This window comes from Neolamprologus multifasciatus, chromosome 3 (assembly GCF_963576455.1).
Source record: "Neolamprologus multifasciatus chromosome 3, fNeoMul1.2, whole genome shotgun sequence".
Lineage (NCBI taxonomy): Eukaryota > Metazoa > Chordata > Actinopteri > Cichliformes > Cichlidae > Neolamprologus > Neolamprologus multifasciatus.
In genome coordinates, this window is record NC_140441.1 from 15,130,208 (window position 1) to 15,155,289 (window position 25,082).

Below are 25,082 nucleotides of genomic sequence, written 5' to 3' on the forward strand. Positions count from 1 at the left end.
TTTCTGTCCTGTTCTGATTCATTTACATATCGAAAAGGAGTTATACACTTATTTAATTTATTAAATAAGTGTGTACTTCACAATTCCGTGTCATTTGTAAAAATGTTGTCTATGAGAATTCCACAATGTGATGTGATCCTGGTAGGTCTAGTAATTCTGGGGAGCAGGTTCATACAGTACATGTGTTAATAAATGGATCTTTCATATTCCAAGTCCTGTGTATTGTGATCCATATAGTTAAATGTTTTCCGTTCTAGTTGATCATATTCTGCAACTGTCTGACTGATGCAACTGTTTATTCCTGTCATGGTCCTGGGTCGGTGACCCAGCGCTTTAAGTTTATTATTATCATTTTCTAGTTTATTATTATGATGATTATTATTGTTTGAGTTCTCTTCGGTCTGCCTCTGAGTCTGCGTCTGTATCTCTGTCTGTCTATGGTGTCACCCCGTCTGTTTGTGAATCTGTCTGTTCAGTTCAGCGTCTTGTCTGGTTCCCTGTGTCCGAGTTTCCTGTTTTATTCTGAAAGTTCATGTCTCATGTCAGTGTGTTCAGTTTTACCTCTCCCCTGTCTCGTTAGCCTAATTTCTCCCAGCTGTGTCTCCCTCCTGTAGCCCATTCCCTGATTACTCCCTGTGTATTTTAGCCCTGTGTTTTCCTGTGCTCTCTGTCGCGACGTCTGTTTAACTCCATGTCAGTCTGCATTACTCTGTGTTACCTGGTATTCATTCTGCGTCACTCTGCCATCTTTCTTTGTGCAGTTTGCTCCTCCTCCTGTGAGTGTTTGGTTTAGTTTAGTTCTTTAGTTTTCCCAGTTTAGGTTTGTTTACTCCCCGCTCTGCTCTTCCTGTTTTTGTCACCTTATCACCTCTGTAAATAAACACTCCCTCGCACCCCAGCCAGTACCTGCATTTTGGATCCTCTTTTTCAATACACCACACGACTGCTCCCCAGCCGTGACAATTCCAGATGTAGCTGAGTTTATCCTTTGAGTGTGCATCATGAGTGTGTGGTTGTTTGTTACGTTGATTATAGTCCAGATCATTTTGCTCATTGATATTTTTCGAGAGCCACCATGTTTTTAATGGTCAGTACTTTAGCTTCCTCTGGTGATCTTTTTAGTTTAATGAATGTTTTGTAGAGTACTTTGAATTTTTCCCAGTTCCTTAAGGTATCACACTTTTTTGGCTATTTCAGGGTTGTGATTATTATATATTATAACATAATAATATTATATATTATGTTTATACTTTAAAGAAAAAAACATACACTTTGCCTACTACATTTCATTTTGAAATTTCAAGTCTATTTGTGTCATGTAAACAGTATCACGAGGATGCTTTGGTAATATTGTAAATCCTGATTTTATTTTGTCTTGATTTATTTTTTAAGATATTCTACTTTTCTCTGTTTTGGTTGAATTAGTGAGTAGAAGCTGACTGCCCCAATTAGTCTTCCTAACCTAATCCCAAATTCAGATTAAGGGGAGTCTGATTAAATTGCCAAACTCAGAGACTCGGGCAAGAAGGTTGCAGTTTCTCCCTCACCGTGAGAGAATTGCAACGACTGCTGATACACTAATAGTAGTCCCTAACAGCATTGTGTAAGGTCAGACACCATGTCATGCTGATCTCCTCAGAACAGCAAGAGACAAAAAAGAAAATGAAGAAAGAGCTCTGCATGGTAGCCATTACAATCCAAGCTACAGCCAACCTAATACAGGGACACACCTGTGCATCCTCCATTACAGTTCCTTCTGCAGTCCTGATGCATTTTACATCGTTCAACATGAAACACTGAGACTGATTTTTTTTTTTTCTTTTACAGCCATACCTAGTGATTGTTGGTTTTTTTCATAAACCACATCTAAACCACATCTATCTCAATTTGAAAGCTGATACCGTAATTTTCTTTGATAATATATCTGTTTTTTTATCGAAAGTTATTTTTTGTATGTTTTTATTAAACCGAGAGACCTGATAGCTCCCCCACCCCAAAAACATTCAAGAGTAGCAATCTCTCCAAAAACGTCACAGCAAGTACAGACTTCATTGCACTGCTGAAACCGGATTGCAGAATTGGATTGATAAAAATATAATCTATTTAAAAGACTTATTTGACTCTGAAGGCCAGCTACTTAGTTACAATGACTTTATTACAGAAAAAACATTCCCTATCAAATTTAACGATTTTAGCTCTGTAATAAAGTCCGTTCCCAGCGGACTGACTGAGTTGATGAAAAGCTACAAAAATCAGAACACACCACATGCATCCGTTAACACTCTTTATATAAATGGTATTGATTTCTTAAGCAAGAAATGCACCAATAAACATATTAGAGAATGTTTGTATAATGCGAAGAAAATAACTCCAAGAGGGAAGTTTTTTTGGAACTCTATTTTTGATAATATCAACTGGGATAAAGCGTGGCTTGTTCCTTTTAGATTTTGTATTACAAACAAAATTAGAGAATTACATTTGAAAATATTACATAACATATATCCATCCAACACGTACATTTCAAGATTCTGTGACATTGATAGAAAATGTACCTTTTGTAAAACTGAACTTGAAAGTGTTACTCATTTGTTTTATGGCTGTTCATATAGTGCTACATTTTGGAGAGAGCTTGAAAATTATATACTGTGCAAGACAACATACGAAATCAAAATTGAAGGGAAGAACATTATCACTTATTTTGAAACTAAAGAAAAAAAATATGTGCCATTGTCAATCTTTATATCTTATTAGGGAAATTCCATATACATAAATGTAAATTTCAAAACTCAACCCCATCATTTAATTTGTCTTTGATTGAAATTGAATATTACTTAAACTCTCTTAAATTAACGTTTGTCATTGATTGAAATTCATTCAGAAATGTTATTGAATGAGCTGTCACAACTTTCAAGTACAAAGTTGTTATGAAGTCTGTTACATTCCTCCCCCCCCCCTTTTTTTTTTCTTTTTTTTTTCTTTCCTTTATTTATTTATCCTTCTTATTTCATTGTACTGTATATTGTTATTCTTATTTGCCTTGTATGTGTACTGTACAAACTGAACTGGAATGACTGACTGTTCGCTTTATAATTTCAATAAAGTTTGAAAAAAATAAATTTAAAAAAAACTGCTGAAACCGGAAGACCAAGCTTCAAGAACCAGGAAGATATCGCTCAGATGCCGCGTTGTAATTGCTCATCTTTGGCACGGTAAGTTATTTCTCTTACAGTTTTCTTCTAACGGTATTGCAAAAGAATCCTTATGTTCGCGTAAAAACAGCACACATTGTAGACCTACTGTTTTAACTCAACGTCAAAGGATTTAAAGTTTACTTAAGACTAGGATAATTCTTCAAAGCGTACATGTTGCTCCGACGTTTTACCGCCTTCAGTGGTCTCAGCCTAGTTAAGATTCCTATTCAGTCATATTGAGCCGGATGTTTTGGCAAGTGTGCATATGCCTAGTGTATAATCATACAAATATTTGTCTTTACATTTAAAAAAGAACATTCAACAGGAAATGTGAAGGAAGAATAACGTCTGAATCCCAACTAGTGAAGTGTCGGTCACGAACGAAACGGCTCTTAGAGCCAACTCTTTGAAGTGAATGAGCGAACCGACTCCTTATTGGGAACCGGTTTTTTTTCTCCTTTCTCTCACCCTCTCTCTCTCACACTTTTTCCGCTTCACTCCGCACGTGAGCCTTGTGCTTGCTGGGCAGAGGGGGGAGGGGCAGTAGTTACGCTTGCAGTAGCACAGGAAAAGAGCAGGAGGGAGAGAGAGAAAGAGAGCCAGGGACAACATCGTCACATTAGAAAGGTGTAGTAATCATCCACAACTATTTTTTAGTTGCAGATGATAAAGGATTCAGAAAGTTTATTCATGCAGGCCCATATGACAGAGAATATGCATCTTCTTTTTGTTTTTATATTTTAATTTATATTTAATTGTGTTGTGGTTTGCAGTGTTTTGTGTTGCTTCACTTTACATTTGTTTAAAAGGAAAAAGCTGAAAATTTAAATAGTTAAAAGTTGAAATGTAAATAGTTGTTTTTTGTATTATATGATTTATTTATTACATTTTATGTGGAGTGAATAAATAAAAGTATATTTACGGTGGCCCCTAGAGACAAAGTACGTACAAACTCCGACGCACATACAAAACACAACAGAAGTGCTCCAGGATGCTAGGCACAGTGTTGAGCTTTTGTTAACTAGTGGCTACACAAGCCAGGAAGTACCAACGACCAGATTTGGTGTGTGGTAGTAACAGGTAAATGAACTTTTTTTTAAAATTATTTGAATATATATGAGTGCTTGTGTATAAATACACAAACAATACTCATATACTTTCAGTTGTGTAATTTAAGTGATCTAGGTAGCTCTGTTTTAGAAGGTCAGTTAACGCTAGAAATGTGTTTTGGAGTTTGTACGTGCTCTGTCTCTAGGGCCCACCGTATATATTTATATAAATAAAACCACGTTTTTTTCCATTAATAATTTCTTTTGTGCATAATTTTATATTGTTGTTAATAATAAATTAATTAAAGCAACAAAACAACCTGAAGAGCCGGTTGAGAGCCGGCTCTTTTTAGTGAGCCAAGCCGAAAGAGACGGTTCTCTAAAAAGAGCCGGAAATCCCATCACTAATCCCAACAGTAAATTTCTCTAGTATCATTCTGTATTGAGAGATCCTTACTTAAACAGCAGACACCCAGCACTGACACCAAAAGTAAAGTTTCTTACAATCCTGCAACAGTTTTCTTAAAATTTGTCATGTAGCCTATAGATAACTGAAAGAGAACTTAGTGACTGCACCACCCATACATACTTAAGGCATGTGTAAAGAGTGCGGCATTTGATAGTTTAGATGCAGCTTGTTTTAAATGCAACTGTTTTGCACTGTAACAAAATGTTGTGCAAAGCCCTTCTCTCCAGGTACTGTATGTCATAATACAAAAACCCATAGTCACAAACAAATGGAGAGAAGAAAAGGTCCTGTTATACATATACGCTTTAAAACACAGTTAAATGCTTTCAAATTATTATTTTTGCATGCACAAATCCTCCATTTGTAGTCTAAATAGAATCTTAGGCTTCTGTAGACATTTATAAACAACTATTAAAAAATCTAAATAAACATCCAATCCATTTTTAAGGATTTTAGGTTTTAGGTTTTTTAGGTAAAGCTGGTTTTATATTACTTGGTTAATGACAGTGCTTTCTCGTTCGCAGGTAATGTGAAGCAAAACCATGAATATCACCTCTCAGCTACATCTGGTATCCCCATTAACAGAGACACATCCTATAATCCAGTGCATAAATAACAATGACCTCAGAAAGCTCAAGAAATTACTGAAGGACAATGATGTAAATGAACTTTACTCTTGTAGCAAATGTTGTGATTATATAACCCCACTGATCTCCGCTGTTGTAAATCACAACACAGATATCTGTTCTTACCTTGTGGATCAGGGTGCAGACCCAAATATACCTTCTGAACTCCAGTGGTTCCCTTTGCATTATGTCTCGTACTCCAAAGCACCACTTTATTTTGTGGCTCTGTTGCTCGAGGCAAAAGCTAATCCAGATGGGAGTGCTTCATGGCAACTAGAGAGACCCACACCACTGCAAGTTGCAGCCTTTGAAGACAGGGAGGATATCATGAAAAGGCTTATCTCTGCTGGTGCTTTGGTGACACTGCCACCCCTAAATAATCCTCAGGGGATTATTAAGAGTAAAAAAATATCTCAGATGATTAATCACCTTGCATCAAATGGAGATAGAGTGTGTTCCCAAATCAGACATTTTTTGGATATGGAAATTGCTATTTGTGATAAAACACCTGATGAAGTTTTTAAAATTTTCAACAGTCACATGTTGTTAGAGGATCCTAGGTTTCATCTGACCATGATTGAAATCCTTTTTACTATTACTAGGAAAGATAAATACTGCCAGGCTTGCATTAAATGGCTAAAGGAAACTGGAAATGTGAATACTTACATAGAAGGTGCAGCCAGCCGCTTTCCAAACATCCCTAAGACATTTGTAGGGTCGGCAGTTGAAAGTTTGAGTGCAGTTTTCTGCACAATGGATGACATATCAAATGAGCATGCAGTAGCTATAATTCCACAACTACTGAAACTGCTTTGCTTAAAAGAGAGACCTGGCATCTGTGCATCAGTGCTACAAACACTGTATGTTATAACACAGAAAACAAAAGGCACAAAGGACTGGCACGTCAACTTTTTAGAGAGCTTATGCAGAACAGTTGCCCCATTTGTAAATGAGCAACACTCCACTAAGATCAGGATCTACACGTACGGTATATTCGCAAACCTTCTGTCAGTTGAACAGAAAGCAAATATTTTAAAATCAGTGGAGATAACCTCGGTACCTGAGGACATACTGACATCTGTAGAAATGGAAATGAATGACAAGCTGAAAGAGGTGCTGAGAAGTCTGAAAGAATATATGAACAAAGCAAACTCAGAATGTGAGGGAAACACAGCCTCAACATCAGGCAGGAAGAAGAAAAAGAAGAAGAAAAAGCAAGAAAACCCAAATGATGAAGTTTCAACAGCAGCAACTGATCCAATAACCAAAGTTTCTGTTGTAGAATCAACTTCAAATCTAAAGTCTTTTGACTACAAGACCAATGAAAAATCAGAAAAACGAAACTGGCTTTCAATCAGCAAGAGGTGGAAGGACAAACTGGAGACGCTTGTTGACTCAGATGACAGTAAAATATGCAGAATCAGAAGCATTATTTATGTGAATGATGAAGAATTCAGAATTGCGAATGGAAGCGATGGTACTGAAGTCTTCTTGGGGCTGAGAGAGGACGGCACAGAAGTTGCCATTAAGAGAATGTCTAAGAGCAAATACCAGGTCCTAAAGAAAGAAGAAGGAATCCTACGTCTCCCTGAACTCGATCATCCTTATATCGTACGATATGTTGATTTTCAGGAGGACGAGAACTTTGGATATCTTTGTCTGCAACTTTGTGAATACACTTTGGAAGAATACATCAGGAATATCTGTAACAACGATAAGAAAGATAAGGTTTTAAGGAAACTCGTCGAAGAATTTCTAGAAAGCCTAAAGGTGCTTCACTCTCCAAATTCAAAAATTCTTCATCGAGATCTCAAACCCCAGAACGTTCTGATTGGTAAGATGTGTTTGAAATTCAAGAAAACAAACATTTTAATTCATATTTACCAGATATGATTTTATTTCACATGATTCTTCTTGCAGATGTTACTGGGAGGGCAAGATTAGCTGATTTTGGCATAAGCAGACGCTTACCCAAAGACCAAACAACTTTACGTACACGCAGTGCAGGAACCAAATGCTGGATGGCCCGAGAGACTTTAGCAGAAGAATCTGTGATATCATACAAGTCAAGCACAGACATCCAGGTAAAGTCTGAACACAAACTTGAGTAACTGAAAGATGACTTGGTAAAAATATCTAAACTGATAACATGTATTATTACTAAGGTGGCAGGCATGCTGATCTATTATATCCTCTCTGGAGGCCACCATCCATTTGGTGACATATCCTGTAAATGTGAGTCTAACATTTATGATGGGAAGTACAGTTTGGATCATGTTCAAGATGTGGTGGCAAAGGATCTCATTGAGGGGATGATCAACAAAGAGCCAAAGGACAGACCCAAAGTAGAAGAATGCTTAAAACATCCCTTCTTCTGGACTTCTGAAAAGTAAGGAAGTCATGCAGATTGATGACTGATAAATCATTTTTCCTGATTACTGGAACAAGATGTATGATTCCTGGTTTCACTGTAAAACGGCGATAGAGATGTTAATGTTGGAAAAACCTGAGCCACACTTGATCATCCGGGACGAACCTAGTTAAGCATGCATGCTAACATTTTCTGCTAATGCTAAATCCTTTTCCTACACTTTTGTTATTATATTTATAAATGTTCATTAATTCTTCTTTTGTTTATGTTTTATTTGTACTTTTTTCATATATAAAGCATAATTTGAAATTTCCAGGAAAACTGAATACCTGATAAAGATTGGCAACAGAGACGATGTCGCAAAATATAGAGAGGCTGACCCGGAGCTGATTGATTCTCTTGAAAAATGTGCTGTGGACAAATCCTTTAAACAGTGGAAAAATAAGGTGACTGCAAGATCACAGATCAAATGTCTATGTTCCTAAAATCCACTTCATGACTAATGTGGTTGTTGCAGTTTCCACAAGAGCTGGTTCAGAAATTGGATGGCAGAAAGCCGTACCCTGAAATCACGTTGGCATTACTGCGCTTTATACGCATTCTCCATGTGCATTAGTAAGTTAATCTAAATGATTCTATCTCTCTATCTCTCTATCCATACAGTAATCAAACTTTCCTTGTTCACAGTGCCGAGGAAGCAGCCCAAAATGATGTTCTGGCATTGTTTCCTGATCTCTTTGGGAGTATTTACACATTTGCAAAGAACCGAGGCTGGAATTTAGAGACACCATTAAAGGAAATGTTTCAAAGAGAAGAAAGAGAGGATATTAGCACAGTTTTGATGATGCCATCTAAAAGCACGGAGGAGTCCCTGGGTGTCCCCGTTCAAGAGTCTCAACCCAGTGAAGTGAAAGTTGTCAGCAGCCATAAAAAATAAAATAACTGCTAGTAGTAGCAGAGATGTCATGTCGGTGTGCCTCCTGCTGCTCTGTTATTTCCCAAAGGATCACCACAGAAGACACTGATCTGCTGTGGTGATCTACATGTTAGCACATAGTTGTCCTTCCTTACACAACACTCCATTTTACCAGCACTAACACTGCAGTATCTTCAAGCTAGGTCGGCCCCTTAATGGAGGCACGACCAAGACTCTTAGACTGAACCAGCTAAATGGATTTTAGACAGGATGCATAATTTATACTTGTGTGAAATAAGTGCCTGATGTTTTGAAAAAGTAACTATTGATTTTTAAAAGTATGAGAGAAATAGATTACAATTACAATTGTTTGAGTCTCTTTACTCTATTATTTTAATTTTTTTATTTTTGTGAGAGTGTGTACTGTATTTATACACAATTACGCTGCTTTTGTTTTTCTGTTTTTTGTGGTTGCTTATTGCTACACTTTATTTGTACTCAATTCTTTTTCTACAGTAGTAGAAACTACTACTACAGTAGTACAACATTAGATTTTTATTCAGTTAATCTTCAGGTTTAATTCTACATTATATGGGGGGGTATGAGGAACAGAAATAGAGACATTTTGTTGACGTCTTCAACAAATACAAAAGTTTAAAAAAAAATCTTCTTTTTTTTTCACAATTATAGTTTTAAAGACTTCCATTTCTGATTGTAAACAGAATAAATACGTTGGACATGCATTTTGCTTTGTGGAAATCACCTCGGGCCTATGAAAGATTCAAACTGTACAAACATGTATGTCACATAGAAATTGAGCAAATCTTTGTACTTAATATTAAGAGCCACAAGTGGATTTAGCAAATATTATGATTTTGAGATTTAAACCATGCAGGGTTTTTTTTTCTAGTGAATGGTATTGTAAATTTACAAAACATATACATTACACATATTTAAGAAACATGATTTCTTATTTTGTTTCTCGTCATGTTTTCTAAAGCAAAATACAAAGTAAACTGTAGATTGATTCTTTCTGTGTAAATAAATCTGTAAAACTGTAGGACGTGTCCCTTCATGGTTTTTTCTTGAATGTTAAATCTTTTCACCACAATACAAGTAAGAAGTGAGGCCTATTTTCTTTTGTTTTTGTTATTTTGCACTTTAAAGGTCTGAGAACTAAAATAATTAATACTAACATCTATCATGTAAGATTTCATACAGATTTAGTGTATTGGTCACATTTAAGGGGATTATTACTTTCTTTAATATTGTATTATAATACTGATCTCTTTTTTGTTTGTTTGTTTGTTTCTCATCTGTTGACAGAGTTTTTATTCAGAAGACTTTATTTATCCCCGAGGGGCAATTCAGTTACCACCATTGAAATTATTTCTTTTTTTTTCACTTGTTTATTCACCTCAGGATTGTCTTTCCACTTCTTGACTTTAGGAACTGTTGAATATCAACTCCTTCATAGTTTTCTTAAATTAGAAATATTTCTCAGTCACCTTACAATCATGGGATCTCAGGCAACAGGCACAACCATTATACAAGTACTACTTCTATTCTACAGAAAATATGGCTGGCATTGATGAAAGTGATAAAAAAAAAAAAAAAAGTGAAATAGGATTTAATCTATTTGGATTTGTCTTTTTAAGTTAAATATTTCTGTTCTAATAGTTTTGTGGATACAAAATAATATGACAGGACTTGAAGGAAAGTAACACATTTACTCTCATTTGGGGCGACTGAGGATGGATCAGATGAGTTTGCCACCTACCTTATGTCCTCATACCTGGTGGTAATGGACAGCATGTTGCCTTATCAGCACTGGGGTCTTTGGTTTGATGGTTCCACAGTGCCTCCCTCTGGCCGTGATGAACTATCACACCCCTCTGCTCTTTCTATTACAGGGAATGTCTAGAAAGTACAAACCTTTAATAATCACAGCTGAGATCATAAACTGTAGTTACCCTTCCTTCCTTTCTTATCCTTCCTTCCTTTCTTATCCTTCCTTCCTTCCTCTTAAGCACTTAAGGGTTGCTGGAGATGGCTTGAAGACTATCCCAGCTTTCACAATGTAAAACTCAGTGTACACACTTGACAGTTCACCACTCATGATTGTAATTCCCAAAAGAATCAACAATTAACCTAAAAAAGCAAGTTGTTGGACTGTGAGAGGGAGCCGGAGCACCCTCAGAGAACACAACATGCAAACAGCAGCCAGCAGATTCACATGCACGACCTTCTTGCTGTGAGGCAACAGTACCAACCACTGCACCACCGTGCTGACCTTAGAGTGCAGTCGTATGGTGGAAAATGTTACTGTGGATGCTTTAGATTATATTACATACAGAAAAAAGTAGTGTTTTATTATTTTAGTGGGCAAAAGAGTCAAGATTGGATCTCAAGGATGTAAATGGAGAAGCACAGTGCATTTCTACTCAGTCTGAACACTCGACACAGCCTCGTTCACCCAGCTGCACACACATGATTAGGGGAAACTCATCGTTCAGTATCTTCTTTTTTCATCAAAAGACTTTCGCTGTATCTCTGCTCTGTTTGTTTTTGACTTGAAACACTAAATAAAAGTTTTACTACACATCTGTCTCTATTGTTTAATCAGCAGCTGTAATACTAAACTGTCCAAAATTTAAAAGTCTACATTTAGTAGATTTAGAGATATTTATTTCACCACTTTTTGTTAATGATACTTTATAAACCTATTCTGCTGTTTAACAAAAACAGTATCATCATGTTTAAAGCACTTTTAAATCTAACAGCAGCACTCAGTTCTCCTGCACATGTGTGATCTTGGAGTGAACTGAAGGTTCAGATGCATCTCTCAGGTCCTGTGTGGAGACTTTGCTGGACTTTGTCTGTCTGTTAAAGATGTGATTTTCAGATGCTATTCAGCTGGTGTAGATAGTGGGGGTTTAGGTCTGAAACATCTTCTTTTGTCCTCCATTCATCCAGTTTCATGAGATAAAGTTTTGGTACAAGGACAGGACTGAAAAAAGACTGAAAAGAGAAACTTTGAAAGAGTTTTAGAAGCTTGGAGGAAAAGCAGTGCTTGTTTAATCAAATGTAATAATACACATTGTTTAAATGTCCCAAAGTAAAGAGATCTCTCTGTGAACCTTTAATTCATCACCCTCTTGTGGCAGCAGCTGGCTACTGTTATTTGCACATATGCATTGTGGTTTTTTATTCCGTTATAATTTAATACAAAACCCTTTAACTAAATTAGTGAGTTGAAGTAATATATGAAATATTAGTGTTAGGTAAGTCCCAGAGTTCAGTTTATTGGACATTAGCTACATTTAATAAGAAGATATGAGATCCAAATATATGCTTATGTCAACACGTGTTCATTTGATAAAGTTTACTGAACAAATTTGAATCATCACAACAACCAAAATGTTAGCAACACATCACAAGTCATGTGGGGGGCGGGGGGAATGTCATGTGACAACCTCTTTGGCTTCCAGAATCGTGACATCACACCCATTTAGAATCTTACCACCACTTTGATCCTTTGATCCTAAAACCCTTAAGTAGAGGTGAGAAGCAACAACTTTTAGTTTGTTGTTCGCAGCATTTATGTTCGCAGCATTGAAACGTTCGAGAGAGAAACCTTTCAAAACAATTGGATCCTTTTCAGAGCAACTTTTTACACTTTCCAACATGTCTCTGAAAAAACACACAAGAAAAGAAAAAGTAAAGCCCAGCTCTTCTCTTCTGGCTCAAGAAGACAATATTCAAGTTCAGAAGATGTGCTTGGAAGAAATGCATGAGGAAAATCTCATGAACAAGCACAACAAGCAACACCCGGCCCAGGCAGAGAGTTTTTTAAAACAACAAAAGGAGATTATCTTCCTCAGAGAAGAAAATGAGAGAAAGACTGCTGAAGTAGATAAATTGTTCAGACAGCTTCTTGAAAAGGAAGATATTCAGAAGGAGAAAGAAATGGAACTCCTAGACGTGCGTGGAAGGAACTTTGAGCTCAAAGCAAAGCTTGATAAAGCAATAGAAAAACTCAAAGAAATCCTCCAGCAGAAGAAAAATGAGAAAGACAAGGACAAAAAGGATCAAGAGCTGCAATTAAAGCTTGATGAAGCTCTGCAAAAAAATACAGAAATCCTCCAAGAGAACAAACGGCAGGAAATAGAACTCCAAAACTTGGGGATAAAATACAAAGCATTGCTTCAAGAGAGAAAGCAACAACCGATCAAACAGAAAGAAAGCAAGCTTGAAAGCGAGCTGAAAACAAAGCTTGATAAAGCACTGCAAAGAAATGACCAGATTCTTCAAGAAAAAGAACAACTGGAAATAAACCAGAGAGACATGCGGTGCCAACTCCAAAGCATGGAGGAAAAATGCAGAGTCCTGGAAGTAAAACTTGATAAAACTGCAGTGCACAAGCAGAAATATCAAGAGCTGCTTCAAGAGAAAGAACAACAGGACATAAAGCAGAAAGAAGACAAACGTTTACTCCTGGACTTTGAGAGAGAACACCAAAAGCTGCAAGAACTTTACAAGAAAATGAACTACAAAGCAACTGAGATGGAAGGAGAGAAGGAGAAACTGCAAAAACAGTGCTCAGTGATGCAGAGTCAGCTCAATGACATGCTGACAAAAAACACCGAACTCGAGGAACTTTCAAACACCTTGAAGTGCAAAAACACTGAGGTGCAGCTGCTAAAGCAGCAACTCAAGAAAACAAATGAAGACCTGCAGTGCAAACTTCAAGAAACCGAGAGGAAAAGTCAGCAGTTAGAAGACACTCGCAACAAATTACAAGAGAGTTATACAGAGATGCAGGAGGCAAAGGTAATGCACGAGGAAACATCTAAAGAGTTGAAAGAAAGGCTCAAAGACAAACAAGCCGAATTAGAAGAAGTGGAGAAAACATGCAGGAGACTTGAGAAGGAGAATACCGAAACAATCGATGAGCTGAGAACCCTGATCCTAGAGAAAAAGGTTCTCGTGGAAAAGCTCCTGGAAAAGAAGAAGAAACGCTTCCGCTTCTTCTGGAGGAAGGACACTCCTGCTTTTTCTTCTCTTTCTACTTTTTCCACTGCTGATGTCACCTCGTCTTCCTCCACCTCTGTTCCATCGTAATTTTGACCTCCCCTCTCCTGACACCTTGACACCTCTTCCTCCCCTAGCTCCCTTGAACTCCTAACACCTGTCCCATCTCCCTCCCCCCCTCTCCCTCTCTTTTCACCCTCACCCCCCAACCAGTCCCGACAGTTGACTGCCCCCTCTAGAGCCTGGTTCTGTCATAGGTTTCTTCCTTTAAAGGGAGTTTTTCCTATCCACTGTCGCACCTAGTGCTTGCTCAGAGGGGATTGTTGGGGTTTTCTCTTTTTGGGGAAATAGAAGGGGTGCCCCCCACACCCCTTCTATTTCCCCAAAAATTTAATAATAAACACAATTGGCTGCATTTTAAATGTGTCTTATCAACGTCTTCATTCAAGAATGAATTGTCTTTGTCACAGAGTCATGTGTATTTTGTGTTTTCCTCGGGCTGGTGATCCTCGCGGTCGTTCAGCCCAGGAGTCCAGATTATTCATGTTTTAATCACATTTAGTGTTACATTTTAGATCACCACAATAGGATATCCACAATTTAGGATTCAGGCATTTGTTTTAGTTTGATATCGTAATCATTCTATGATTGAGTCGTTAACAGAACCAGCAGTTAGCAGCAATAACTTCAAATCAATGACATTTGCAAGCATTCCTTTATACACAGCATTTCAGTCAGGTTGAGGTCTGGACGTCCATGCTGTAGATTTGCTGCTGAGCTTGGGGTCATTATCCTGTTGCATGGCCTAATTTAGAAGAAGCTTTATCTGTCGGACAGACAGCCTCACATTTGACTCTAAAAAACTTTGGCATACAGAGGAGTTCGTTGACTGCAAGGTGCTTTATTGCTTGTGTCTGCAGAAGAAGCTCAAATCCCCACACTTGAACCAGCATATTTGACGGTGGGTTTGAGGTGTTTAAGTGTTTGAGTGTCTGAAATACTGACATGTGAACGGCAGAATATAATGGTGAGATTTTAGTGCTGGTTAGATTGTATACAGACTGCACATTATCAGGTTTTACACTTTTGGATCTGTGACCATTCAAACACCAGACAGTACTGAATGTTTCTTCTTTCTTTGTGCAACTTTACAATCTTAATGTCCATTTTTGGGGGTTTTAGGGAAAGAGGGGAAGTTTTATTTTTAATGATCAGTGTCAGGGATTAATCACTACAGTGACACAAATAAACTTGAATTATAACCATAATCCTGATTATCAGTCAACACAAAACACATTCAGAAGTTGTGTTTTCACAGATTTATTTTGACACTACATCATATTTTTAAGAGCAACATTCATTAGGCTTAAAACAAAATCATACAAAAGAATTGTAACACTTGCATATTGTTAACCTAGAAGCACTTTTAGTCTTTGTTAGGTTTATCGAAAAAGAATTTGGCAAACACCCTTTTTTGAATGTCATGCTCTTGCAGGCTGCAGTAACATTTGAGTTTTGTAAGTGCAAAGGTCCATTCAAACAGGTGGTGACATTACAATCCTTGGTTTAAGTACATTTTGGAGCTTGTCAACATTCAGCATTTCCAAAAGCAGAATAAAAATTTGAAAAAAAATTCAGTAAGCTTGAAGATATATTTACATATACATTTATTTTCCTTCCTTGTGGTCATACAAATTTGGCCTCTGATGCTTCTGACTTCAGATCTTAGTAGAAAAAATATTGTTAATTGGGAAAAACTGTTTTTTTAAAACAGTTATCTCAGTCGTTCTCCTGTTGGTCCTTTTACAGCATCCTGCCATGCGATTACATTTGTTCCTGACCACCGAGAACACTCACGTTAACTTTTATCGAGTGGAAAAAAAGTTAGCTTGTTTATATTATGCTAACATAACCTTGTCGCTAGCGGTCACGTAGCACATCATTATATACCAGCTAGCCAAACTTCAGTAACCCTACAAACATCACTGCTGTTTAGTTTTCTGTCTTCATTTATGTTGGAAGTGATAACAGAGCTGTACGTTTTAATTTGTTTCCAAAACCCCGCAGTCAGGACATGCTATATTGTATTTAGATAAAAGCTAGCGAGCTAACTTCCTGTTAACTTCTAACTCCGTTAAATGTCATAAATTCCGTTTTCATGGATGCCTGGATTTTAAACTCAATTGTTACACCTGGTAGAGCAGAACTCTGATCATTTTATTAAAGATGAAAGACTTTAGACAGTTTTTCAACTCTCAGTAATGCCATAGTGATCGTTTGATATATGGACCTGCAGCGGAGTTTAGGCCCAGACACGGCTAGTGACGTCAGACTTAACGATCGGATACTAAATATGTTTTTCTACGTGTGTGTGTGTGTGTATACATATTTTACAAATTAGATAGAGTAAACAATAAAATAAAATATATAAAAATATACAGAGTTGGTTGAGACATGTGCAAAACAGTGGCATTAATGTACAGTATGTAGTGCATAATGTTGAAGTTCCAGTAATAAGGGTGAGGTGTCTATGACGTGTTCAGCAGTCTGATGGCCTGATGGAAAAAGCTTCTCTCAGTCTGCTGGTTCGGGACCGGATACTGCAGAACCTCCTTCCTGATGGAAGTAGTCTGAACAGTTTATGGCTGGGGTGACTGGAGTCCTTGATGATCCTCCCCGCTTTCCTCAGGCACCGCTTCCTGTAGATGTCTTGGAGGGAGGGAAGCTCACCTCCAATTATCCGTTCAGAACATCGCACTACTCTCTGGAGAGCTTTGCGGTTGTAAGCGGTGCTGTTGCCATAACAGGTGGTGATGCATCCAGTGAGGATGCTCTCAAGGCACAGCGATAGAAGGTCCTGAGGATGTGGGGGCTCATGCCAAATCTTTTCAGTCTCCTGAGAAAGAAGAGGCGCTGCTGTGCCTTCTTCACTGTTTTGTTTATGTGTACTGACCACGTAAGATCCTCAGCCAGATGTACACCAAGGAAGCCACAGTCTCCACAGCAGCGCCATTGATGGTGATGGGGGTGTGTACTTCTCTGTACTTCTCTGCACTCTCTGACTCCGGGAGTCCACTATCAACTCCTTTGTCTTTGCGACGTTGAGGGTGAGATGGTTGTCTTGACACCAGTGGGTCAGGGCGCTGACCTCCTCCCTGTAGGCCGTCTCATCACCGTTGGTGATAAGATCCACCACTGTAGTGTCGTCTGCAAACTTCACAATGATGTTGGAGTTGTTAGTGGCTGTGCAGTCATAGATGTAGAGTGAGTACAGGAGAGGGCACAGTACACACCCCTGTGGTGCACCAGTGTTCAGTGTGATGGGGGATGAGGTGATGCTGCCTAGTCTGACCACTTGGAGTCTGTCAGACAGGAAGTTAAGAATCCAGCTGCAGAGGGAGCTGCTCAGTCCTAGATCCTGCAGTTTCCTGTCCAGCTTCGAGGGAACGATGGTGTTGAATGCTGAGCTGTAGTCTACAAACAGCATTCTCACATACGTGTCTCTCTTCTCCAGGTGTGACAGGGCAGGGAAGTGTTTCACAACCACTACATCCTCCATGTTGGGGATCTCACCCTGCAGGATGAACTTCTGGTTGCTCCGGCTCCACTGGTAGATCACTGGAACCTGTGAGCGGCTCGCTAGAATAAGGTGAGCTTTCCCATCCAAGTCGAGAGACTCTACATCCGTGTCGCGGTACCACTCGTGCAGTGACTGGTACGAATAAAAGCCATTATCATTCCACTTGTAGAGGGTGGAGAGGCCGGCTTTTGAGCTGTCAGCAATCACAAAGAACCAATCAGAGCCATTTGGGGCGCCTGAGGATGGATCAGATGAGATTGCCACCTGTTGCCACCATGTACAGCATGTTGCCTCATCAGCACTCGGGTCTTCTGTTTGATGGTTCCACAGTGCCTCTCTCTGGCCATGATGAAGTATCACACCCCTCTGCTCTTTCTATTACTGGGAATTTCTAGAAAGCACAAACCTTTAATAATCACAGCTGAGATCATAAACTGTAGTTATCCTTCCTTCCTTTCCATCTTCCTTCCTTTAAACCTTAAAGGTTGCTGGAGATGGCTTGAAGACTATCCCAGCTTTCACAAGGTAAAACTCAGGGTACACACTTTACAGTTCACCACTCATGATCACATTCCCAATAGATGATTGTAATTCCCAAAAGAATCAACAATTAACCTTTAAAAAAGCAAGTTGTTGGACTGTGAGAGGGAGCCGGAGCAACCTCAGAGAACACAACATGCAAACAGCAGCCAGCAGATTCACATGCACGACCTTCTTGCTGTGAGGCAACAGTACCAACCACTGCACCACCGTGCTGACCTTGGAGTGCAGTCGTATGGTGGAAAATGTTACTGTGGATGCTTTAGATTATATTACATACAGAAAAAAGTACTGATTTATTATTTTAGTGGGCAAAAGAGTCAAGATTGGATCTAAAGGATGTAAATGGAGAAGCACAGTGCATTTCTACTCAGTCTGAACACTCGACACAGCCTCATTCACCCAGCTGCACACACATGATTAGGGGAATCTCAACGTTCAGTATCTTCTTTTTTCATCAAAAGACTTTCTCTGTATCTCTGCTCTGTTTGTTTTTGACTTGAAACACTAAATAAAAGTTTTACTACACATCTGTCTCTATTGTTTAATCAGCAGCTGTAATACTAAACTGTCCAAAATTTAAAAGTCTACATTTAGTAGATTTGGAGATATTTATTTAACTATTTTTAGTTAATGATACTTTATAAACCTATTCTGCTGTTTAACAAAGACTGTTGTAACTTTATTGCAATTTATTGTTTGATAACAGCATTTTGGTTATTTTGTAAGTGATTTAAGTGTTAGTCACATGTTTAGTGAGAGCTGTTAATTATAGATTTAATTTTCTGCTAAAGGGGAGCATTTAACAGGTATTTTCATTAGAAAACTGCGTTTCCCAGAATCCTTCCCAGAATTCACCATTAGGGTCAAGTGCATGTTCCAAGCAATGTGGGAGAGGGGGCTCTCCTGGGATGAAGAATTGCCACCAGATCTGGCACAAGAATGGCAACAGTGGTGTTCAGAGCTTACTCAGTTACACCAGCTCGCCATACCAAGGTGGTACCAAATCAATATGCAACAAGAAAGAAAAGATGGCTTGGAATTACATGTGTTTTGTGATGCCAGTGAAAGGGCATACAGTGCTGTGGCCTATCTTCAAGGCAAAACACGAGAAGGAGAAACGACAATGAGCTTGGTCGCATCTAAAGCCAGGGTGGCTCCCCTAAAGAAAATGACGTTGCCACGTCTGGAACTCATGGGACCTGTGATTGGGGCCAGATTGGCGAACAACTTGATCATCTCGCTGAAGATGGAGCAAGCCCAAATAAAAATGTGGACTGACTCCATGATCACTTTGCAATGGATTTGCAGTTCGGCACAAAGGTGGAAACCGTTTGTTGCAAACTGAGTGACTGAGATCCAGACTCTTACGAGTCCATCTTCATGGTCACACATCCCAGGGAAGGCTAATCCCGCTAACCTGCCCACAAGAGGACAATCAGTGGAGGCCCTACTACAAAACCAGCTATGGTGGAATGGCCCCAGTTTTCTTGTATCAGAGGATCGGATACGTGAGTCTGAAGATGAAAACATTTCAGACGAAATAAATGTAGAACTTAAATCCAGTTATCAAATAGCCATGCAGTTTGCTGCTAATGACACTGTTATCTGTGAACCAATACTGAAGCTTGAGAGTTACAGCAAACTGAAGAGAGTGCTCAGAGTGACAGCATGGATTAGGAGATTCATAGCTAATGCAAAAACAACGATGCAACCAAAGATGCAAGGTGAGCTGACAGCAAATGAGCTTCTTGATGCTGAGAAGTACTGGATTAAGGTTGCACAACATCACAGTTTTCACCAGGAGGTCCAGAGACTGAAGGTAGGAAAACCTATGATGAATGACAGTAAGATTCAGGAACTGAAACCATTCCTTGATGAAGATGAGCTGCTTAGTGTTGGAGGCAGGCTGCAGCAGTCGGACTTCACATTCAGAGAGCAGCATCCTTGGATTCTGCCAAACAAACACAGATTTTCAGAACTGCTGATAGAGGACTGTCACAAAAGGGTGATGCATTCAGGAGTGAAGGACACTCTTGTACAAATAAGAGAGAGATATTGGATCATCCGGGCCCGGCAGCTGATTAAGAGCATTGTGACCAGATGCACTGTGTGTAAGAGGTTTAAGGCAAGGGCTGGGCATCAGCTAACTGCACCTTTGCCTAGGGACAGAATATCCGAGTCACCACCATTCGAAGTTGCAGGTGTGGATTTTGCTGGGCCGCTCTATGTGAAAACAGAGGATTCTGTGAAAAGATCCTACATTGCCCTATTTACCTGTGCTGTGACACGAGCGGGTGACACGAGCTTGTGTCAGATCAGTCAACTGAGACATTTTTGCTAGCGTTGAAGAGATTCATTGCCAGGAGAGGGCTATGCAGAGTTATCTATTCTGACAATGCCAGAACATTTAAGAGAGCAGACCAAGATTTGAAGGAGCTGTGGAAGACAATTAAAGACCCACATTTGCTGGAGTTTTTCTCAGAAAGAGGAATTACTTGGAAGTTCATTGCAGAAAGAGCAGCCTGGTGGGGTGGATTCTGGGAACGTCTTGTCAGATCAGTGAAATTCTGCCTCAAGAAGGTGTTAGGTAGAGCTTCACTCCACTTTGAAGAAATGTGTACTGTGTTGGCAGAAGTCGAAGGGACTCTGAACTCTAGGCCTCTCACCTTTGTGCATAACGAGGTAAATGAACTGCAACCACTTACTCCAGCCCACTTTTTGGTGGGCAAACGACTGACATCTCTACCACCCAAGTCAATCCCGAAGGACACACACCATCCAACACCTAACAAAGAGGACATTACTCGGAGATGGAGATACCGGCAGAAACTCATGACCAACTTCTGGAACACCTGGAGAAGGGACTATCTGTTGGAGCTGAAGTCAGCTCATTGCTGTGACGCTTCAAAGCCTACACCCCTAAAACTAGGGGATGTCGTGCTCATTGGGCATGACAACCTCCCCAGACAACTGTGGAAACTTGGAAAAATTGAAGAAATGTTTCCTGGTCGAGACGGTCTTGTTAGATCTTGCTTAGTTCGCACGACAACGGGGACTCTGTTAAGAAGACCGATTCAGTTGTTGTATAACCTGGAGCTTTAGATGAACAGATTGTTCATCGGGGGGGGGGGGGGGGGGGGGGGGGAGGAGGATGTTGTAACTTTATTGCAATTTATTGTTTGATAACAGCATTTTGGTTATTTTGTAAGTGATTTAAGTGTTAGTCACATGTTTAGTGAGAGCTGTTAATTATAGATTTAATTTTCTGCTAAAGGGGAGCATTTAACAGGTATTTTCATTAGAAAACTGCGTTTCCCAGAATCCTTTGTGGTAGATGAAAGTTACTCTGGGGGTTTTAGCTAGCAAAGAAAGTTTCGGGAAGCCATTATATGTTGCTCTGATGTCGAGCAGTTTATTTGTTGTACATTCCCCTTTTTGAAGCCTTATATAAAGACTATCGTTTCTACAACTGATGTCCGATCCATTTTTTGGCTAAGTGGATTCGCCACAACAAAGACAGTATCATCATGTTTAAAGCACTTTTAAATCTGACAGCAGCACTCAGTTCTCCTGCACATGTGTGATCTTGGAGTGAACTGAAGGTTCAGATGCATCTCTCAGGTCCTGTGTGGAGACTTTGCTGGACTTTGTCTGTCTGTTAAAGATGTGATTTTCAGATGCTATTCAGCTGGTGTAGATAGTGGAGGTTTAGGTCTGAAACATCTTCTTTTGTCCTCCATTCATCCAGTTTCATGAGATAACTTTTTGGTACAAAGACTGGACTGAAAAAAGACTGAAAAGAGAAACTTTGAAAGAGTTTTAGAAATCCTGGAGGAAAAGCAGTGCTTGTTTAATCAAATGTAATAATACACATTGTTTAAATGTCCCAAAGTAAAGAGATCTCTCTGTGAACCTTTAATTCATCACCCTCTTGTGGCAGCAGCTGGCTACTGTTATTTGCACATATGCATTGTGGTTTTTTATTCCGTTATAATTTAATACAAAACCCTTTAATTAAATTAGTGAGTTGAAGTAATATATGAAATATTAGTGTTAGGTAAGTCCCAGAGTTCAGTTTATTGGACATTAGCTACATTTAATGAGAAGATATGAGATCCAAATATATGCTTATGTCAACACATGTTCATTTGATGAAGTTTAGTGAGCAAATTTGAGTCATCACAAGAACCAAAATGTTAGCAACACATCACAAGTCATGTGGGGGGGGGGGGGGGGGGGGATGTCATGTGACAACCTCTTTGGCTTCCAGAATCGTGACATCACACCCATTTAGAATCTTACCACCACTTTGATCCTTTGATCCTAAAACTCTTAAGTAGGGGTGAGAAGCAACAACTTTTAGTTCGTTGTTCGCAGCATTTATGTTCGCAGCATTGAAACGTTCGAGAGAGAAACCTTTCAAAACAATTGGATCCTTTTCAGAGCGACTTTTTACACTTTCCAACATGTCTCTGAAAAAACACACAAGAAAAGAAAAAGTAAAGCCCAGCTCTTCTCTTCTGGCTCAAGAAGACAATATTCAAGTTCAGAAGATGTGCTTGGAAGAAATGCATGAGGAAAATCTCATGAACAAGCACAACAAGCAACACCCGGCCCAGGCAGAGAGTTTTTTAAAACAACAAAAGGAGATTATCTTCCTCAGAGAAGAAAATGAGAGAAAGACTGCTGAAGTAGATAAATTGTTCAGACAGCTTCTTGAAAAGGAAGATATTCAGAAGGAGAAAGAAATGGAACTCCTAGACGTGCGTGGAAGGAACTTTGAGCTCAAAGCAAAGCTTGATAAAGCAATAGAAAAACTCAAAGAAATCCTCCAGCAGAAGAAAAATGAGAAAGACAAAGACAAAAAGGATCAGGAGCTGCAATTAAAGCTTGATGAAGCTCTGCAAAAAAATACAGAAATCCTCCAAGAGAACAAACGACAGGAAATAGAACTCCAAAACTTGGGGATAAAATACAAAGCATTGCTTCAAGAGAGAAAGCAACAACCGATCAAACAGAAAGAAAGCAAGCTTGAAAGCGAGCTGAAAGCAAAGCTTGATAAAGCACTGCAAAGAAACGACCAGATTCTTCAAGAAAAAGAACAACTGGAAATAAACCAGAGAGACATGCGGTGCCAACTCCAAAGCATGGAGGAAAAATGCAGAGTCCTGGAAGTAAAACTTGATAAAACTGCAGTGCACAAGCAGAAATATCAAGAGCTGCTTCAAGAGAAAGAACAACAGGACATAAAGCAGAAAGAAGACAAACGTTTACTCCTGGACTTTGAGAGAGAAAACCAAAAGCTGCAAGAACTTTACAAGAAAATGAACAACAAAGCAACTGAGATGGAAGGAGAGAAGGAGAAACTGCAAAAACAGTGCTCAGTGATGCAGAGTCAGCTCAATGACATGCTGACAAAAAACACCGAACTCGAGGAACTTTCAAACACCTTGAAGTGCAAAAACACTGAGGTGCAGCTGCTAAAGCAGCAACTCGAGAAAACAAATGAAGACCTGCAGTGCAAACTTCAAGAAACCGAGAGGAAAAGTCAGCAGTTAGAAGACACTCGCAACAAATTACAAGAACGTTATACAGAGATGCAGGAGGCAAAGGTAATGCAGGAGGAAACATCTAATGAGTTGAAAGAAAGGCTCAAAGACAAACAAGCCGAATTAGAAGAAGTGGAGAAAACATGCAGGAGACTTGAGAAGGAGAATACCGAAACAATCGATGAGCTGAGAACCCTGATCCTAGAGAAAAAGGTTCTCGTGGAAAAGCTCCTGGAAAAGAAGAAGAAACGCTTCCGCTTCTTCTGGAGGAAGGACACTCCTGCTTTTTCTTCTCTTTCTACTTTTTCCACTGCTGATGTCACCTCGTCTTCCTCCACCTCTGTTCCATCGTAATTTTGACCTCCCCTCTCCTGCCCTCTCCCTCTCTCCTGACACCTTGACACCTCTCCCTCCCCTAGCTCCCTTGAACTCCTAACACCCGTCCCATCCCCCTTCCCCCTCTCCCTCTCTTTTCACCCTCACCCCCCAACCAGTCCCGACAGTTGACTGCCCCCTCTAGAGCCTGGTTCTGTCATAGGTTTCTTCCTTTAAAGGGAGTTTTTCCTATCCACTGTCGCACCTAGTGCTTGCTCAGAGGGGATTGTTGGGGTTTTCTCTCCTCTATCTCTTTCCTTCTTTCTATCCCTTTCTTTGACATCCCCCCCCCGGCCCCCAACCCTTCTATTTCCTCAAAACTTTAATAATAAACCCAATTAGCTACATTTTAAATGTGTCTTATCAACGTCTTCATTCAAGAATGAATTGTCTTTGTCACAGAGTCATGTGTATTTGGTGTTTTCCTCGGGCTGGTGATCCTCACGGTCGTTCAGCCCAGAAGTCCAGATTATTCGTGTTTTAATCACATTTAGTGTTACATTTTAGATCACCACAATAGGATATCCACAATTTAGGATTCAGGCATTTTTTTTTAGTTTGATATCGTAATCATTCTATGATTGAGTCGTTAACAGAACCAGCAGTTACATTTTATATTGTTCGATACATATGCGTACCGAACCGAAAGCACTGTATGGAATGGTTCAATATCGACACGAGTATCGTTGCACCACTAGTATATATATATATGTATGTATATATATATATATATATTTATTTATTTTTTTGAATGAATCATTCAGCTTCAGCAGTATTTCTAATCATTTTATGAACACCAGTCTAATGTCAATTCACTGTTTGAGTTCAGTTTTGGTCTTAAACTCCAGAGAATACCACCTGGTTCAACAATCTTTTTATCCGATTATTGGCAAAACAGTTTTTTCCATGGAAAATTGTTTTATCACTCATCCAGGTGACTTCTCTAGTGTCACGGATGAGTGATGAATATATCTCCCACTGGAAACCACTGTGTCTAGTTAAAGTCAATCGACTTTTTTAAGGAGAGTTGTTAGATGCTGTGCTCATGAGGACAATGGTTTTTAACTTGCAGCACAACAGCAAGCTGCCATACTGGATCAACGATCAAAACACTTAATTGAACAGAATTAAGTCAAAATGTAATATCCTCATATGATGACACATCACACATGACCCAGCATTGTTCTAAGAATTAGAATTAAATTAGAATTAAACCTTCTTATTGGAAGTTTCCACAGCTGCCAGACAGGAACAGATTTCTGGCTGGTCTTAATGAGTGGTTGTTGCTCTCTCATTTTCTCTCTAAAAACAAAGTTTGTTAAAAACATTTGCAGGTGAATCACCACTGATTTATCATTGACATCCATTTATTCAAAAAT

At 39.2% G+C, this 25,082-nt stretch overlaps 2 protein-coding genes across 5 annotated transcripts; both read left to right on the forward strand.

The window, feature by feature from the left end:
* Positions 1-3,118: 3,118 nt before the first annotated feature.
* Positions 3,119-9,682, forward strand: LOC146521775 (uncharacterized). 4 transcript variants are annotated; one of them, XM_085154776.1, is made up of 8 exons: positions 3,120-3,209; positions 5,234-5,368; positions 5,474-7,169; positions 7,256-7,419; positions 7,501-7,724; positions 8,023-8,152; positions 8,224-8,321; positions 8,394-9,682. In XM_085154776.1, exons 2-8 carry the CDS (start codon positions 5,252-5,254, stop codon positions 8,641-8,643), a joined length of 2,679 nt encoding a protein of 892 aa, XP_085010902.1. In that variant the 5' UTR covers positions 3,120-3,209; positions 5,234-5,251; the 3' UTR covers positions 8,644-9,682. The 4 variants fall into 4 exon arrangements, with proteins under 4 accessions (XP_085010900.1, XP_085010903.1, XP_085010902.1 ...); XM_085154774.1 differs by having other exon boundaries at positions 3,119-3,209; positions 5,234-7,169; XM_085154777.1 differs by lacking the exon at positions 8,224-8,321 and having other exon boundaries at positions 3,119-3,209; positions 5,234-7,169; positions 8,394-8,490.
* A 2,231-nt stretch (positions 9,683-11,913) lies between these two features.
* On the forward strand, positions 11,914-15,331 carry LOC146521776 (uncharacterized). The gene has a single exon (XM_085154782.1). The coding sequence runs from the start codon at positions 12,226-12,228 to the stop codon at positions 13,744-13,746; it is 1,521 nt and encodes a 506-aa protein (XP_085010908.1). The 5' UTR covers positions 11,914-12,225; the 3' UTR covers positions 13,747-15,331.
* Positions 15,332-25,082: the final 9,751 nt, after the last annotated feature.

Excerpts from the sequence above, each read along its gene's own strand:
- LOC146521775 (XM_085154774.1), top strand. The coding sequence starts at position 5,252 with ATGAATATCACCTCTCAGCTACATCTGGTATCCCCATTAACAGAGACA. Across the intron at positions 7,420-7,500 it reads AGTCAAGCACAGACATCCAG|GTGGCAGGCATGCTGATCTA; the intron begins GTAAAGTCTGAA and ends ATTATTACTAAG. Across the intron at positions 8,322-8,393 it reads CGCATTCTCCATGTGCATTA|TGCCGAGGAAGCAGCCCAAA; the intron begins GTAAGTTAATCT and ends CCTTGTTCACAG.
- LOC146521776 (XM_085154782.1), top strand. The coding sequence starts at position 12,226 with ATGTTCGCAGCATTGAAACGTTCGAGAGAGAAACCTTTCAAAACAATT.